General features: G+C 40.3%; 1 protein-coding gene across 1 annotated transcript in view; it reads left to right on the plus strand.

The window, feature by feature from the left end:
- Positions 1–13,628: 13,628 nt before the first annotated feature.
- Positions 13,629–19,779, plus strand: part of MYSM1 (Myb like, SWIRM and MPN domains 1) — a gene marked incomplete at both ends in the record, with an annotated part of 34,990 nt that continues 28,839 nt past the window's right edge. Inside the window, 2 exons of the mRNA XM_084243187.1 lie at positions 13,629–13,711; positions 18,538–18,613. Coding sequence (XP_084099313.1) covers positions 13,629–13,711; positions 18,538–18,613 — 159 coding nt within the window. The remainder of the gene's footprint in view (positions 13,712–18,537; positions 18,614–19,779) is intronic.

The following is a 19,779-nucleotide window of genomic DNA, read 5'->3' on the forward strand; positions in this document are numbered from 1 at the left end:
GAAGCAATTCTCATCAGGCTCCTAATCTGCCACTTTGATCTTGAGCTTCCCTACCTCCGGAACTGTGAAAAATAAATGCCCGTTGTTTAAGTCACCTAGTCTATGATATATTGGTATGGAAGCGGAAGCTAGGATAGTAGGATATATAATTCAATACAGTTAGATCTATGTAACACAAGAGTAGAAAACAAGAAAAAAAAAAAAGAAAAAAAAGGCCTAGCATGCTCATTCTGTTCTAAGTGATAAAATATTTTGAAAAATTTTTCTAAAATGTTTACAAAACATATTTTAGATCTTCCAAGTGTTCATGGACAAGATTTATTAAGCACTTGCTCCAAGCCAAGAACCATAGTATCAGCAGGTCCTCACAGCCACTTGATGGGATAGGAACTATAAGCCCCTCTATTTTACATATGGGAAAAGTGAAGCCCAGAGAGGTTAAGTCCTTTGTTAAAAGTCACACAGCTAGGGCCTCCCTGGTGGCACAGCGGGTTGAGCCCAGCGCTGTGAAGCTGTCTGCAGCACCAGTTTGATTCCTGGCTGGCCAGGGAGATTCCCCACATGGCGAGGCAGACCTCTCCTGTCTCGCCCGCTGCTCCCCTCAGCAGTGTATTTCAGTCCTTCTGCCTGTTCTGCTCCCTGCTCTGTCTCTGGTGAATTCTCTCACTCTCCCATGCCTCTGGCCTGTACCCCAGTGCTTATAAAAATAAATAAATCTTTAAAAAAAATCAAACAGCTAGTACTTGACAAAGTAGGTATTCAACATTTAGTCTATTTGACTCTACAACTCATACCTCCAAGTTCCAAAAGTAATAAGCTTTATGTTCTTTCTTGCCCTCATCCTATATTTGGACTGCAATTAATGTTAAGGTACTGCAAAATATTAACCTTTGTTTGTGTACTTGCAACTTGCTGCTGATATGAAGACAATATGCCTGCAGCGGTGGCTAAATGTCCAGACCACCCTTAGGGAATGAATTCCTCAGTCTGAGGACATGAATGAATTCTTAGATATTATTTAGTAACTTGTTTCATCCAAAGGGCTTCCTTCATTGCTTCTGACTTTTGCTATTATCTTTCTCATTGGCTGATCCACTGAATCATAGAACCCCAAGATTGAAAGAACAACAAAGACCTCCTAGTCCAATTCCCCCAAGTGATGCTAGAGAGCTTTAACCTCCCCAGCAAGGATACTCTATTCCTTGAACAGCTGAGGCAATTGCTGCCCCCAGCATAATGATCCCAGCATGACCTAAGAATTGCTTTGAGGGGATTTATTACTAACCTATTATCTGCAAAAATAAAAGGAAGAAAATATTGTGCTGTTCTTACTTTTCTCATGAAAAAGGAATTTCAGTGTGCTGCAATAAATTGCTATCCTACGTATTCAAGATATGGGTAGAAAACATCACCAATACTCAGCCAACAAGCATCCTGCCTCAGGTCAGCATCCCTCTGACCATAGGCTTCTTCCTCAGTCTGTTCCTGCTCTAGCCCTCACATCTCAGCAAATAGCACCTGCATTCCATGCATTGCTCAAGCCAGAAACCCAGGAGTTATTCTTGTTGCCTCCCTCTTTCTCACCCCCACAGCCAATCTGTTACCAAATCCTGTTGATCATACCTCCAAAATACATCTCAATTCCATCTACTTCTCTCTATTGCCACTATTCATGTCCAAATAGCTATCTTTTCCTATCTGGATCCCTGAACTCTCCATTTTCACAATACTCCCTCCTAAACACACACGCACACACACACACACACACACACACACACACACCCATCCATTAATCATCCCATACCAAGGTGATTTTTTTAAAAGATTTACTTTATTTATTTATGCATACAAGAGCTGGGATACAGGCCAGAGGTGCTGGGGACTGGGGAGTGTCTCACCAGAGACAGTGGGGAGCAGAACAGGCAGACTGACTGAAATACACTGCTGAGGGGAGCAGTGGGCAAGACAGCAGAAGTCTGCTGTGCCATGTGGGCAGCTCCCTGCCTGGGGACAGAACTTGTGCTGCTGTGGCTGCAGACAGCTTCATAGTGCTGAGACTTAACCCCTTGCTCCACCAGGGAGGCCCAAGTGATTTTATTTTTTTTAGAAATAAATGCTTAATAAATGCTTAAATGCTCTAATGATATCTCCTTCCACCTGCTTCCAAGGCCCATTATGATCTGGTTTGAGATACTTCTTGGCTTCATTTCACACCTCTCTCCCTCTTTCATCAGATTTCAGCCTCAACAGACAGCTTTTGATTCTTGCCTGTCCCCGAGCTGCCATCACCTACTGTCCTGAAATACATTACTGGCTCTGTCCGTCCCCTCCTTGATTTTGCTTTGGCCAATCCTAGTCATCCTTCAAGCATCAGCTTCAATATCACTTCTTCAGTGGGGTTTTATGTGATTTCTCATTCTATATCAGCTCCCTTTGGAATCCAGGGATCTTTTCTTGCAAAAAGCAAAAATCTAAATTTAACTGATTAAAATAGTTTTCCTTAATTAAATAAACAAGCAAGAAGTTATTTAGTTATATAATTAACTATATACATATAACTATATATATAATTATAACTATACTCAGCAGGTAGACACAGTATTTGAATCATCTTTGTATCCACATCTCCTATATCTTCAGCACAGTGCTCAGCAGCCAAAGGTGTTTAGTAGATATCTGATTAATGAAGTTACAAATGCTTGAAAAAGTGAAAACCAGGGCCTCCCCTGGTGGCACCGCGGTTGAGCACTGGGCTGCGAATCTGCCCGCAGCCTCTGCAGCGCCGGTTCGATCCCCGGCCTCCAGCGAGAGTCCCACATGGCACGCAGACCTCTCCTGCCGTGCCCGCTGCTCCCCTCAGCAGTGTATTTCATCAGTCTACCTGTTCTGTTCCCCGCTCTGGCTCTGGTGAATTCTCTCACCCTCCCACGCTTCTGACTGTGCCCAGTGCTTGTATAAATAAATAAATCTAAAAAGAAAAGAAAAAGTGAAAACCATAGTTCCCCCATTGTTAAGACAGAAAATAAAAATCTCTTCTCTCTCCAGGTTGCTTGGCTTCTAAGGGATGAGCGTGGAAAGCTATGTACTCTTCAGATTTTACCAGAAGTATAGGGGGAGCAGTGGAAAAACGGAAAGGGTAGGTGAGATAGGGGTAGAGGGCAAAAACCTAATGGAAAGGAAAAAAAGAAAGCAAACAAAGGGTGACAGAGACCCTATCTCTTTTCTGGGATATATTGTCTGAAAGGAAGCGAGAGTGCATGTGGGCCCCTCCTTCTAAGCCCTCAGTGGCGCATGGCTGCTACAGTAAAACCCCATCAGTGTCTCAACCTGTCCGGAAGCCACCTGGGAACACCCAACAGAGCAGGCTCTCTGCCATTGGAACCCCAGATCTTCTATGAGTCGTTTTCATGCTGGCAGATCCCTGACACAGATACTCTCTTTGAGTAATGGATCCTTCAGCCAATTAATACCCTTTAGGAAACCAGACCAGCATAACATCAGCTGCTTGCATTTACTCGAAAAGAAAGGAGCGTGCTTTTATGTGGTTCTAAGGCTTCCTGTTTGCACAACCTGGAGGGAAATTATTAGACCCCCCACTTTTTTTTTTAATCATGTTGTAGTTTTAGAGTCTGCCAACTCATTGAGCAGGGGAGGATGTGGGCATAGTGGATGATCTCAGCCGTAAAGTGAGTGGTGAGACCTTGCTATTATCTCAGGCTGCAAGTGGCCAACAAAGGGCCCTGCTGACTAGAAATCACAGACACGTCCTCCCTGGACAGGCAGCCAATGTCTTCTCAGCTGCACCTCCCAGACAGAGCTAGTGTCCATTCGAAGGAGGGCTTTTCGCACAAGGACCTACAGCAGATGTTATGGTGAAAAACTGAGGCAGTGAGTACAGAGCTCTGCCTTGGTCAAGAGCAGCTGTTGCCCGAGGCGGTCAAGAGCAGCTGTTTGCCCTGTGCAAAGCTATCAGAGTGCAATTTATTAAGGTTAAAAACTAAGCCTCAACTCCTGACCCAGCAGGCAGGTTTGGGAGGCTTGAATAGATAGGGAAATGAATAAGGTTGCCTCAGGGACAAGGCCATGAGGACAGACGGCCATGTTCAGAAAAACCAGCCCAGCTCCAGGAATGCAGAAACAGAGACTATATTTCCGTGTCAAAGGCAAGCGCCCCAGACCAGACATCCCAGCAGAGAACTGGTGCAAACTGGCACCCTAAGTTAGAAAGCCCATGAAAGCAGAGTATAAGAACCTCGAATCCTCCTTCGGGCTCAGACCTCACCTGTCTCACCTTAGCAGTATTTTTCAATAAATCCACATTTTCTGTTCTCCACTCTGTCTCTGGTGAATTCTATCACCCTCGTGCCTCTGGTTTCACCCTGATATTTCTCCCCACTACAAGACCCTGGACTAGACCTTCCCATGTGCATCACCTGTTTCATTTCATTTCATATTATTTCAGCCTTCCAATAGCCTTCTGTCACCTGGATCTTTACCTACCATTGAGATGGTAAAACTGAGATACAGTGTAGACAAGCACCACTGAAAAGCAAAGCCAGCATTCCATCCTGCTCACTTTTTGCTCCACCATTCGCTCCATCATGCGAGCAAACATCACCTTTTCCATTCTGAGAATCCACCTAAGCTATTAAGTTAGGATAAGTCATGAGCAAACAGCATGGAAATAGGAAATCCCTGCAGCTAGTGTATAAGTTATGGGGTGTCAACACTCTCTGGGTGGCACCTCAAGGTTCTGGGCTGCCTTCCTGAGGCCCAGGACAGGATGGGAAGATGTGGATCTCTAGGGAGAGGGGGAAATGGAGTCCCTGTTTTGGGGCTAATGAAGTGTAACCACTGCACCCCAGGCAGTGGGGCCTTCCAAGGTCTTGATTCCTTTTATGCCAGGTCCAGACTAAGGCTGAAAATTCCTAGTGGTCATAGTAAATTTTCAAAGGCTTAGTTGGATCAGTAAAAAGAATGCCTCAGAATCTTCACTAATGCAGCGAGGTCTGTTTCCAAGACATGGGGCTTAGAGGCCAAGAATCTTACTGAATATCATCTGGGTTGCTCAACAGAGGGAAATCACAGCAAGTTCAAGGTGTCGGTGACTGTGATGGAAATGGGCTTCAGTGAGCATGAAATTAAATCAAATAAAAGCGTGGAAAACCTTGAAAAATCCCTTCCTTTCTTAAATGAAAACCACAGAAAATGCATATGAATAATTCCTTGATGTTTAATTTTTTCTCTCAAAGTAAATCCTTTCAAAGGGTTAGAAGATTTAAGGGCAGCATGTGGCCTTCCAGACACACCCCACGTGTAAATAATTAAGCCAGTATCTATACTTTCAAAATTATTTTTACTACCATGTTTACCTAAACAATGACTTTTCAAAAGTGACCCTTGGTTTTCTTATAAATGTGATAGAACATGATCTATGGCATAAAGACAAACATACATAAAACATTGTGGAAATATTCCTATACTTACTTTAACTTCTTGAGTTAGTTTGAGCCTGGTTAATATATTTTGTTGATACTGAATATTAGTAGGTCCATTCCATAATACTATGCAGGGCTCTAAAATGAATGCTGAAATTCTCATCCAATGAAACATTCTATGTCTGAGGAAGAATATTACAAGTTATATTTACGTGGGTAAAGAGAAAGATCTGCTCAGTTCAAAAAATTGTATTTGCTGAACACCTATGAGTCACACAGGTGCCAGGAATTGCATCAAATATTAGAAATAGTCAAAGCTGAACAAGTTAAAATACTGCCTGTTGTGCTCCCCAACTTCTGTCCTCCAAGCTCAGGCAGGAAGAGAAAATGACATTTTAGGCAATGATTTTCTTTTTAAAGATTTATTTATTTATTCATACAAGAGCTGGGTTACAGGCCAGAAGTGTGGGAGGTGACAGGATTCACCAGAGACAGAGTGGGGAACAGAACAGGCAGACTGACTGAAATACACTGCTGAGGGGAGCAGCGGGCTAGTTAGGGGAGGTCTTTTGTGCCACATGGGTAGCTCCCTGGCTGGGGATTGAACTCGTACTGCTGAGGCTGTGGCTAGTTTCATGGGTTGCATCTTTTTTTTTTTTTTTTTTTTTTTTTTGTCTTGAGAAATATGCTATTTTATTTATTTATTTATTTTTTTTTTAGAGATTTTTTTTCTTTTTTTTTTTTAAATAAATTTTATTGTTATATTCCCCATACAATTGTAGCCCCCCCATTCTGACCCCAATCCCTCCCCTCCCGCCCCCCTAAAAGTGTCTCTGGTTCATAGTTTTTTGTTGATTTTGATTTTCACTATCTTATAGTTATTCATTTTCCTGGTCCCTTATTTAAGTTTTCTAGATTCCTGCTATGAGTGAGACCATCCGGTATTTTTCTTTTTCTTTTTGGCTTATTTCGCTGAGCATGATCCCTTCCAGCGCCATCCATGTTGCTGCAAATTGCATGTGTTTATCTTTTTTGAATGCTGAGTAATATTCCATGGTATATATGTACCACATCTTCTTGATCCAGTCATCTATTTTTGGGCATTTGGGTTGTTTCCAAAGCTTAGCTATTGTAAACAATGCTGCTATAAACATAGGGGTGCAGGTGTTCTTTGGAATTGATGTTTTGGAGTGAGTTGGCTTTGCAGGTGAGGGAGGGGCGCTGCTTTCCTCTCTTCTCCTCTTCTTTTATTGCAACTTTCTTCTTCAGGCAGCTTGCCAGCATCAAAGGTTTTTCTTAGGTGTCCCGGTTTTGTTTTGTTTTTTTATTCCCCATACAATTAAAACCCCCTTATTTTGACCCCAATCCCTCCCCTCCCCGCCCCCCACTCCCCATAGTGTCTCTGGTTCATAGTTGTTTGCTGATTTTGGTTTTTGCTTTCTTATAGTTATTCTTTTTCCTGGTGCCTTATTTAAGTTTTCTAGATTCCTGCTATGAGTGAGACCATCCGGTATTTTTCTTCTTCTTTCTGGCCTATTTCGCTGAGCTTGATCCCTTCCAGCTCCATCCATGTTGCTGCAAATTGCATGTGTTTATCTTTTTTGAATGCTGAGTAATATTCCATGGTGTATATGTACCACATCTTCTTGATCCAGTCACCTATTTTGGGCATTTGGGTTGTTTCCAAAGCTTAGCTATTGTAAATAGTGCTGCTATAAACATAGGGGTGTAGGTGCTCTTTGGAATTGATGTTTCTGTGTCCTTTGGGTAAATACCTAGGAATGGAATTGCTGAATCATATGGAAGCTCTATGTTTAGTAGGTCCAGAAATCTCCACACAGCTCTCCATAGCGGTTGGACCAGTTTGCACTCCCACCAACAGTGCAGGAGAGTTCCTTTTTCTCCACAACCTCGCCAACATTTGTTGTTGCTAGTTTTTTTAATATGTGCCATTCTCACTGGTGTAAAATGGTATCTCATGGTAGTTTTGATTTGCATTTCCCTTATTACAAGTGATGTTGAACATTTTTTCATATGCCTGTTGGCCATTTGCATTTCCTCTTCAGAGAAGTTTCTTTTTAGCTCTTCTGCCCATTTTTTGACTGGATTATTTTCTTTGTTTTTGTTGAGTCTCATCAGCTCTTTGTAGATTTTTGTGATCAGTCCTCTATCATTAGTGTTGTGTGCAAAAATGTTCTCCCAGTCGGTGGGGTTTCTCTTATAATTCAAGTTACTTTTAAATCTCTCTTTGCATGTATTTTTTTTTTTTCATTTGAAGCAGCCATTTGTTATGGGCTTATAAAGTAAGTTTTCTGTTTTTTAAAATTTGGGCCTTATTTTTCCAGGTGATTCACTCATTCATTAAACAAGCAGTTAAGTGTATATACCAGGCATATCCACAGGTATTGGGGATAAAAAGAACACAAGCACGTTGCCTGACCTTAAAAAATGTTGAATAGTAGGACAGGCAGATATGTGAAAACATAAGAACACAAAAGCGTTGCATATGGTGTGAGAGAAGGATTCAGGGCAACAGCCACAAATTCCAGATCAGATGTAACCCACACAGTGTCTGTTTAGTACAATAGGGTTTTTGAAAATCATGAATTGGTTTTTACAAATTAATCTTGATTTCTGGCTTCTCTTACAAGAAAAAACCAGAAGATCTGGCAACTCTGAGCCAGAGTTCCAAAATGGCAACAGTAGGCTAGAGCTGAGTCAGAAGCCACCCTTCAGCCCTTTCAGAGGGAAGGTGGGAAGGAGAGGAGGGAGACAGAATTGCTCTAAGAATGTGGAAATGGGAGAAGCAATGCAGAGGAATATTTTGTTTGTGGTCCATGCTTAACTAACCAGCTAACCATATACAAACCCATCAAGTGCCGACACTTCCATCCCCTCGTTCTGCCCAGAATGAGGTCAATGTCTGTCAATTGACCATTGTCTCAATGGTCAATCAATGTGAGATGCATTAGAACATTCTCAAAGAGTTTACCATTGGAGGAGACTATTATATAGGTCATTTTACAAATGAGGAAGCAGGAGTCTAAAGAGGGTGACTAATTTGCCTGATGCTAACTCAAGTCTATAGTGGCTGACAGGTCATATTAAAGGCTGGGGAGGAAGGGGCATTGTGACACAGAGCAGTATAGTGGGCATCTGTTGTTTGCCTGCCCAGAATCCATTTCTCCTCTCTCTGGAGACAGTACCTTTATTTCACCTGGGGAGCCTCCTCTCTTTCTTATTCTGTTTTGGTCCTGGTGAAATGGAGTTCACTTGTTTCTGGGATGGCATGTGACCCAGGCCTGGCCATCTTTACCCATCCTCCTGCAGTTATTGAGGAGATGGGGGTTGAGAAGACAAGATGCATTTCCGAATGATGCTGTTGATACCCAACCTAAGGTAGCACAATGTAAAGAAAAGCTTTTTCTTTTTCAATTCCTTGAGTAAATTTCTTAACTACTTTGAACTTCAGTTATCACATCTGTAAATGGAAACAGCATCTTTATCTCAAAGAGCTGTAACAAAATAATATATGTAAAATGCCTGGTACACAGTGGGAGCTCATTAATGTTGGCGTCCTTTCTTTTTCTTCCAAATAAAGTCAGATGGATGTAGCATTACTGTAATTAAAATGTAAGAAGTGCATTGGCAGACTTTCCTTACAACATATTGAGAACAGCTTTTTCAGTAGCTACCTTATGTGATTTCAGGGAATTGGGGAGGGAAAATAAAATAAAAAATGTGGCCTGCTTTCCTGGAACAATTCAAGCCCTACCCAGTGCCTGCCAAGCCTAGCCCATAAGTCTATGTCTGCACCATCTATTATCTCACCTCTCTATAGATAAAGTGGTTTTTTTCCCCCACTCACTGGCCATTTTATTTTTAAAAATGTTACTCTTTTAAATCCTTGGCAACCATTAGCTGACAGTTTGGATCATAACGTAATAATAGCGTTAGTGAGTACTTGCATGACACTTCCCTCTTTTAAAGCACTTTACAAATCTGAGCTAATTAGCATGAATGCAAACACACCAGCTTTTTATGGATTAATATTTCGATTATACTTTGCTTTTTCAATAAAAATTCAGTGATCTTTTTTCACCAGAATTGGGGAAAAACGAGAAATGGATAAGATGCCTATCCAATGAATTCAAACACAATGTAGTTCAAATAAGAGACAGACATTGTATTGACTCAGTGATCCTCTAGCATCCTCTGGTTTGTAAGGATTTGCAGGTATGACATCTCCTCCTAATTCTGTTTTTAAGATCAACAAAGGAAATACAGTGTATTAATGGGAAATGGAAAAGGAATATGTAAACCCAAAACAAGGTTCCAACCTTTAATATACACTTTCTATCATTTTTAAACTTAAGAATGTCAAAGCAATCAAAAAATTGTCTTCTTGTGATTTATCCTTAAACCAAATGAGAAAGTACAAAGTTGGCTCACACTACCTGAAAGGCTTGTAAGATTGATGTGGCCACCAGCCAGTCCCATATTTCCTTACCTTGAGAATTACAACCACCACATGTCTATAAAGCTCACATCAGTGTAATCAGTTCATTCATTTTCTTCTATGGGAAGATAATTCACAAAATGTGAAGGTTACTTTGTGCATGTGGAGTTTGAACAAGGAGAGTCAGAAACTTTCCAATGTAATAACTTGGTGCTATTAGTCATGGTTTTTTGTGACCATATATTCAACAGATATTTGAGTGCCTGCTATGCAGCCAGTGCTGTTATGGACATAGGAATAGAGCAATGAAAAAAACAAAATAAAAATCTCTTCTTTCATGGAGTTTACCTTATCATGGTATAAGTAGTTTAGCTAGTGGGATAGAAAATATTAGAAACTTTTCTCTACTTCTATTGGAACCAGAAATCTGTAATACTTCCTTCTTCTTAGACATTGCTTGGGAAGGCACAACCACTGTGAATTTAGATGGGTGAATTCATTCAGGCCTGAATATTCTCCCATTTCTTTCAGTCTACTTGGCTATCTCTGCTGTGACGAAGTGATTTCATCAAATTCAGAAGACAAGCTGATGTTCTTTATTTACAAGTCATGAAGGTCAACTATATATAACCCTAAGAGTATAAAACATATATAATACATACAAAAACTAGATAGACTGTCTGATATGGGAAAAATAGCACTAGTTTTGATGCTATCTTTGGTGTGACCTCTTGCTTCATTAATTCTAATCTAATTTTATATATGTCCTTTAGCAAGTTAGTGAAACCTCTCCTTTCTTTGCTTTAAAAAAAAGTAGTACAAATAATACACGAATAAACTTTCATTGTTCACAACTGCTATTTTGGTGATTACTTTAGAGTTTGTAGTATACATTTTTAATATATTACAGTGACAACAAATTTAAGTAATATTATACCACTTAGTATACAGCAAATGAATAAAATAACCTGGTAAAACATGTTTATGTTTCTCCCTTTCCAGAAATTGTGTTATTATTGTCATATATATTTCTTATGCATTATAAATCTCATGTTATATTATTATTATTTTGTTTAAATAATCAATTTCCTTTTAAAGAAATTTAAATATAAAAATAAAAATCTTGATATCTATTTACCATGTAATTATATTTTCTTGAGCCTTTTCTTCTTTTATGCAGATTCAGCTTTCCATCTGACATCATTTCATTCTAAAGGAAGGACAAAGAAGATGAATGTCCTTTAACATTTCCTGTAGTAACTATAGGTTGATGATGAGTTCTTTCCAATGATGTATATTAAAAGGTTTAATTTGGTCTTTATTTTAGGAAGATTTTTTACTAAATAATTATAATTCTCTATGTTGACTGAATGTTTCAGATGTGTGAATAATTTTTAAATGTTGACTTAATGGTTTTATTGCTTCTTCTTCATCTTCCACCATCACTTTCATCATACAGCTGATCTTACATCCTGAGTACAAACAAAGGTGAGATAGGACAAAGTAAGGACAGGTGGCATGTGATCTCATTTCATTCAAAAATACGTTGGTCTCTTCTGGTAGCTCCTGGCATAAAGTCCGTAAAATCCTTGCAATTTTCTATGATAAGAGCACTAGGAGCATCTCTTGTTCTAATATTAGGTCTTTGATCATGTCCCTGACACAGAGTTCCTAAAACCCTTGTAAATTCCTAAGTATCTGATAAGAACACTAGGAGCATCTTTTGTTTGGAGGCAACTCTGGATAGGATCCTGGATGGGGACTAGTCACCAGAAATACCAAACCATGATTAGAAACTTGAAAATTTTCAGTTATGCTGTCCACACTTCTAGAGAAGGGAGAGAGACTGGAAATCGACCTAATAGTTGGTTATGGCTATATACTGAAATGTCCATAAAAATCCCAAAAGTATAGGATTGGGAGAGCTTCTAGGTTGTGAACACATGCAACTCCACAGGGGTAGAAGACCCTGTGCTTGAGGCCCCCCCAGACCTTGACTCATGTATCTCTTCATCCGTATCCTTTATCATATCTTTCAATAAACCCTTCAGTGTGTTTCCCTAAGTTCTATGGCCTGCTCTTATAACTTAATCAAACCCAAGGAGGGAGACATGAGAACTTCCAATTTGCAGTCATGTTTAATAGAAATTGTGGGTAACCTGCTCCTGTGTGTGGCATCTGAAGTGCAGTTGGAACAGTTTCGTTAGGCTAAACCCTTAACCTATAAATTCTGACACTCTCCAACTTGACAGTGTCAGAACTGAATTAAAATAGGACAGCCACGTGGTGTAATGGATGTCATGGAGAATTGTGTGGTCACCAGAAGTGTCTGAAGTAAAGTACCCTATGAGAAAATAAAGAAGAAAACAAGGGAGTAAGTGCTGGATTTTCCCCACATCAAAGGAAAAACTGGGTTTTCCTATTACAGGCACCATGCATAATGTTTGTAATATACAGGCTAACAGTAGTCTTCATCCTTAAAGAATTCACTGTCCAGTGATGAAGACAGACAAGCAAACAGTTAAAATAATGTAAGTAATAGATGCTAGGGTAAAATAATCCAGAAGGCAGATATCTAATATCTTGAGATAATAAATTCTCTAAAAGAAGTGGCACTTATCTTTCACAGTTTCCAACAACACAATTTGTAGAAGATGAGTGCTCAGTGAAAAGTCAAAAAAGGCTGTGTCCTTTGACAGACATTTCAGCCTCCTGAGCCTCAATTTCTCGCTCTCTTTTTTTTTAAAGATTTATTTATTTATGCATACAAGAGCTAGGGTACAGGCCAGAGATGCGAGGGGGTGGTGAGAGGATTCACCAGAGACAGTGGGGAGCAGCGGGCAAGACCGGAGAGGTCTGCTTCGCCATGTGGGGAATCAAACACGTGCTGCAGAGACTGAGGATGGCTTCATATTGCTGTGCTTAACTCCTTGGGCCACTAGGGAGGCCCATGAGCCTCAGTTTCTTCATCTGTAAAGTGTGACTGATGATACCAGCCCTGACTATTTCACTGGGTTAGCGTATAAATCAATGGTCATGAGAGTGATTTTTAAAATTAATTGTAAAGATCTCTAAAAATAAAATATGCTAACACAAGTTATTCATAAACGCCTGTTAAATTTTAAAATAGAAGTTGTTCAGCAGTCTACGTAAGTTCCTTTTTTTTATTTCATACATTTTTTACATTATTTTTCATTTTTGCACAGTGTATGCATTTTCATCTTGGTTATAGTCCCCATACAATTCCCACCCCCCTTGTTTTGATCCTACTCTCTCTTCCCCCCTCCCCCTACAGGAGTGTCTCTGGTTTATAGTTGCTTGTTAAGTTTGCTTTTTACTTTATTATAATTAGGTTTTTTTCCTGATCCCTTATTTAGGTTTTCTAAATTCCTGCTATGAGTGAGACCAAGGGATGGGAGGGAAGGAGGGGAAAGACCTTTCTAGAGTTCCAGGAATATATTTTCTATTATCCCTATTTCACAAATGCGAGAAATGAAGCGCCAAAGAACTTGCCGAAGAGCACGATCTCTCCCAAAGCCCAAGGCAGGGACACGCAACAAGTCTCTACCTGCCGGCTAAAGTCAAAAGGACGTGCCGCTGGGGACTACGTACCCCCGGAAGCCCCGCCTCCCCGCCAAGGGAAGGGCTGAACCAGTGTTCAGCCCCGCCCCGTGACGTTTAGGCCCCGCCCCCAGGCCTTCCACCTCTCGCGTGGACTCTCGGGAGGACGGATGGGGTCAGGTCCCATCATGGCGGCTGAAGAAGCGGATGTAGATATCGAAGGGGACGTGGTGCCCGCGGCGGCACAGTCTGGGTGAGGCGTGGAGACCGGGTCTCGCAGGGACGGGGAGGGGTGTTTGTGCGAGGAGCTTACCCCAGAAAGGCAGCGGGTCGGGCAGGTGACAAGGGAGTGGAAGCCTATTCTCTGGGCCAGGATCTTCTGACGGCCTGGGAGGTGTCGCGCCCGTCTGGCCTGCCGGCTACTTCCTCTGCCTAGCAGGCGGGGATCCGGGCTAGTATCTCGTGCATCTTTCACCTTTGCCTGGATGCTGTGAGAGTGCCGACTTCACCTAGCACGTTACAGTCTTTAACAGTTAGACTCCTCCTTCCGTTATCTCCACCCCAGAATCCGCCCCCCTGCCCCCGCCAGACAATAACTAGAAATAGGGCGGCTCCTGGACGGGACCACAGCTCAGGGATCCTTGTTACCTCGCTCGCAAGCCTTGTGTCCTTCGGCGAATCATTTCTTCCCTACTGGCCATAGGTGTACTCTTCCTCCTATGGACAATTGTGAACAACTTGTGAAAGGCAGCTCAGCTGAAAGTGAAAGGACAGGACTTGAGAGTTGGACAGTTCTCGGTTCTCAGGTATTGGCTGGCTGTGCCAGTTGCTGTCAGTGTCACTTTGTGCCAGACATTTAGCTCGTCAGAGCCTCAGATCGTACATGTATAAACTGAGAATCGGGACGTGTATCTCATGGTGGTTGTAAGGATGAAATGAAATAATTATGGGATTTATTTTAGCTTATAGTAGGTGCTCTGTAAATGTTTTATTTTATAATCTGTTACTCTTCGGGGTGTTGTTAGAACCCAGTGAGGGGGGTCACAATTTATTTAATATCAATTAAGTAAAGCCAGTGTGGTTTTAAAGAACAACCTCCAGCTTAAGAGATCTAGTCCTTTGACTTCTTGCCTTCTGCGTAAGAAATTGTTATATACCACTTTTACAGTGTACTTCCAGAATCACCTTTTCGTCTAGACTGTTTGGGAACAGAAGGCCCCAGTTCTAAATTCAGTTGACTGTGTTACTTGTAGCTATGAACAACTCCATTAGAACTCTGTTAGTTTGAACCATGTGAAATTGCCAATCTGGGACCATTTTTGACCTATAAAATGGCAATTTCATATGGTTTAACCTAATAACAAGGCCTCTTTAAATTATGGAAAAGAGTACCAACCCTGCCCTTGAGAGACTAAAGTAAGGGATTTAAAGTTCTCCTAAACTCTAAAGCACTATAAGGATGTGAAGTGTAATTCAAATAGTTTCTTGAGGCAAAGCTTCCAAAAGCTATATAGAGAGTAGAAAGCCTGTAATAGCAATCATTGTTCACATTTGTGTAGCTGAAATTAATTTTGACCAACCACTTTTGCATAAATGATATAATTTACTTTTCCCAACAAGTCTATGAGGTAAGTAGGCAGGAATACTTATCTGCAGTCCAGAGAGAAATAAATTGGTCTTGAAAACACTAAAGATCACTGGAAAGCATTAACTCTATCCCTTTTTAATAATTTGGTTGTAATTTTTCTAATTGTGTATAAATTTTCTTCCTTTTCTTTCTTTCCCTTCCTATTGAGGTCTCTGGTTATACCTGTGATCATGTTAATCTCATTCAGTCAGTTTCACCAAAGTTATTCGTCCCTGATCTTCAGAGCCATTGCCTTATACAACTCCAAAGATCATCATTAACTTTATTTTGGTGAATGGCACCCTGTGATGTAGAGCTTATAGAATTTAGTGTAACTGGTGTTCCCTGAAGTATGGTGTTACAGATTATAGCAATTGTGGAGACCCTTGAAGGTTGTTTTAAAGAACACTTTTAAAACAAGAACATACTTGCTGAGTTCTCAGTACCAAAACTAGAAGATGGCCTTGAAACTTAAGTTTCCCTTTTACTTTGACCATTCCTTGTCATCTGCCTTTTCGTCTGTTTATTCTTTAAATCATAGTTTCCAAAGGATGTTGTCATAAGACTTTTACTAGCACATACAGTCCCTGGTGATACTACCTCTCAGGACTTAAATTTCCATCTGTTAGCTTGAACCATATGAAAATTTGCCAATATTTGATCCTTTTTTACCTACAAAAATGGCAGTTTCATAAATACCACCTAACACATGCTGTTTCTCAAATCTGTCAACACCCAACTCTCCTAAATTTTAGGATCAATTTTTCCAACTCTAGTCTGTCTGTACTTGGATTTTTTTTTTTTTTAAAGATTTATTTATACAAGCACTGGGTACAGTCAGAAGCACGGGAGGGTGAGAGAATTCACCAGAGCCAGAGCGGGGAGCAGATCAGGCAGAAGGACCGAAGCACACTGCTGAGGGGAGCAGCGGGCGGCAGGAGAGGTCTGCGCGCCATGTGGGACCCTCCTCGAACCGGCGTCTCAGAGGCCGCGGGCAACTTCGCAATCCAGCGCTCAACCGCTGCGCCACCGGGGAGGCCCTGTACTTGGATGTTAACACTGGTACCTCAATCTCAGCTTATAAATTTTCCCCAGCAAACCTGTTACTCCTACTCCCCTAATTCAGTAAATGGCACTATCCAGGCAGTCACCCAAGATAGAGACCTAGACTCTATCCCTTTCCTTGCCTTTCTCTTTCCATTCCTTTTATCCTATCAGTTATTTAGGATTTGTTTATTCTAAGTATTCTTTAAAAATAAATTTACTTCTTCCTATTCGCGCTACTGATCCACAGGTCTAATGTTCCTGCAGTTTTATGTCTCTATTCCTTATTTAATTACTTGCTCTTAACTGCTCCTTTGTCTCTTTGCCCCCTTTCTACTCTTTCTGGAAGTTAGAGCATTCTTCTTTACATTCAGATATGATCATGATATTTCTTTCAATCCTCGAATGGTTTTAGGATAAAATCCTTATTACTTAACTCCTAGAGACCTATGTGATCCTTGCCAGTCTACATCATTCATTCAATTATTCAACAAGTATTGATTAAGTACCTTTTAAATGTCAAACTTTACATATATAGAAGTTTTCAAAACTAAGTCCTTTCTCCCCAGAAGTAATGTTCTTATTGAATGAGACAGTACCCTTAGATATATGTCAAATGGAGGTAAGTGGAAAAGATAAAGGAGGAAGGTAAGATAGCTTGTTAGCTTTTATCTCTATACTTACATAGGAAAATCTTAAGTTCTGAAACAACAGGACCTCAGATGTCAGTGTGAATATAGTGGAAGGACTTTATTTGAAAAAGGGAAAAGCCACAAGATTGGCAACAAATTGAATGTGCCTGGGGGCCAGGGGCGAGGGGAGGGCAGGCTTAGATTCCTGGCATGAGAATCTAGAGGGCTGGAGATGTTATTGAGTGAGACAGGAAACAGTGGAAGAGTAGCAGTTTTGAGAGGAAAGATGATCCCAATCTGAAGCACGTTAATATGTGGTACCTATGGCGATTCAGGTATACAGAAGCATGCACCAAAGGTATGCATGTTGCCAATCCTTATTGAGGAACACTATCTAGAAATATTTCTGCAGTAAACTTGAGGTAATACTAGTCCCACCCTGTGTACTCTTGGCAGACTTACTTAGTTGAACAAAGGTTTCTTTCTGCTAGTATAAGTCTCAGTTCTTTATTTAGCATTTCTGGTAGCCTCTACCAAATCAAAATGTTAGAATCTTTTTGCCATCAGCAATTGAGGGAAATTATTGCTTTTAGCCCATTAACCCTACAATTTATTACCACTTTAGGACTAATTGAAGATTCAAAAGTGTAAACCTATTGATAGGTTTTTGCAGTTTAGAAATACAGAATTTAAATCAGTAACTTAAATAGGAAACTTTAGAAATTCAGAATATATAAAAGCAAATATTAAATTATGATAGATTGGGCCTCTCAAAACTTCAGCTTTTTTGCATATAAGGTAAACATTGTGACTTTAGAGAGTTCTTACTCAGTGAAAGGAGCCGGAGAATTAACAAAGTTCAATACCCTTAGGCATAGAAAAGCCCCCAAATAAGTCCTTTTTATTATATGAATTGTTATTAAAATGTTGCATTTTCTTATCTCTAGTCTGTATTATCCTTCAAGTATTTTCTCTTTTAGTTATATCATTTGTCTTCATTTTCAGGGTAATACGATTGATGATGGCTTTTATGCTTTAGATATAGCTAAAGGAATGTGTTGTAAAGTTGAATTTCTGTGTACATAAGAATACTCATCCAAAAAGAAAAATAATTTAAAAAAAATACTCATCAAAAGAAATCTGAAGTGGGCCTCCCCTGGTGGCTCAGCGGTTGAGCACTAGGGTGCGAGGCTGCCCGCAGCCTCTGCAGCACCCGTTCAATCCCCGATCCCCAGCCGCCGCCAGCGAGGGTCCCACATGGCGTGCAGACCTCTCCTGCCGCACAGTGCCCCCTGCTCCCCTCAGCAGTGTGTTTCGTCAGTCTGCCTGTACTGTTCCCGCTCTTGCTCTGGTGAATTCTCTCACCCTCCCATGCTTCTGACTGTACCCAGTGCTTGTATAAATAAATAAGTAAATCTTAAAAAAAAAAAAAGAAATCTGAAGTGTTGGCTCATGGGCATAGATGATATTATGGTTGCTACTGTGAGCTGTGGGAGTTTTTTTCTCATGAAGTTGTTTATTCTTGGGAAGCATAAGTGAGCTGTCAGTCTTGATGTTTACCAATTGAGACAGGGATGATTTAGAGTCCCTATATAGTTCACAGACCATAGAGGTAGTAGAGCAAACATCTTTGCGATACTAAATATGTTTGTTAAGGGGAAAAGGGAACTAAATATTATTTTAACATCTATAACTTGCCAATCACTGTGCTTTGTAAATTATATCCATTAATGATATGATATATCGGTTTCATACCCAATTTCTTAATTATTATAGAAGTGATGAAAATACAGCATCTGTTCTACAAGATCACTATCTTGATTCATCATGGAAAACTGAGAATGGCCTCATTGTGAGTATGTTATGAAAATGCCTGATGCATTAAGTTATTATTTATTGCCCAAAGTACTTTTTTTTTTTTTTTTTTTTGATTCTGGGTCTCAGCAGTCACAGGTAAATATTGAACATTTTTCTTACTATAAAAACAAAAGAGAAGAAACTTAGTCTTCTTTTGACTTGAAAGATGGTCTGTTGGAGAAAACACTTGGAGCCAGCCAAATTTAGATACAAATCTTTTCTCTACCACTTAACAGACTTGTGAACTTTAGTCTCTTCAAATGCTGGGTTCATTTCTTCATTTAGTAGCTAAGTACTTACTGTGTGCCAGACACTATGCCAGGCTTGGTGGGGAACAACTATAACCGAAATAAGCATGGTCCTGCTCTAAATATGTTTCTATTTTAAGGGAGTCAGTTATGTTCTAAGGGAATCAGGCAATGAACAAGTATACGAACAGATTCTATAAGATGAAGTGCATAAGCAGGATACTGACTAAGAGTAACAGGATAGGGAACCTGCTTTAGATAAAGCTGTCATTAAGGAAACTAAGGAGGGGACATGTAACTTGAAAAGTAAAAGAAAGGACTAAGTATGTGAAGAATTGAGGAGAAAGTATTCTTTGCCAAAGGAATTGCAGCATCAAGTCTCTTTTAATAGCCAGTCTAGAATGTAGTGGGAAAGGAGGGAAAGATGCTGTGACAAGTTTGCAAAAGCAAATGAAAGCTCTATTATACTCTTAGGAAGCCAGGGTAAAATTAGATCTGTTTAGAAACATTTGTAGTAATCCAAGCAAGATTTGGTGGTAAATTGGCCTGAAGTTGTGACAGAAGAGGTAGGGGTGACCAGACTTGGATTACATTTTTGAGGTAGAACTGTTTTGTAGATTGGATTTGGGGATTGAAGAGAAAAGAAAAGGACCTAGGATGATGCCAAGCTTCTAGCTGGAATAACGTGATAATAAGTAATGCCATTTATAAAGTTGGGAAGGCAGAGGGAGAAGCAGGTAAAGATACAGGATGGCGAATTCTATTTTAAATATATTAGGTTGAGAAACCTAGTAGATAGGTAAATGGAATTTTGAGTGGGTGATTGGATTTAACAGTCTAGAGCCTGGAGAAGGGACCTAAACTGAAAAGTTTGAAATTTTGATAGTTGAAAAATGAGTGTGGTCATTCCAAG

Source organism: Talpa europaea, assembly GCF_964194135.1.
Source record: "Talpa europaea genome assembly, chromosome: 9".
NCBI lineage: Eukaryota > Metazoa > Chordata > Mammalia > Eulipotyphla > Talpidae > Talpa > Talpa europaea.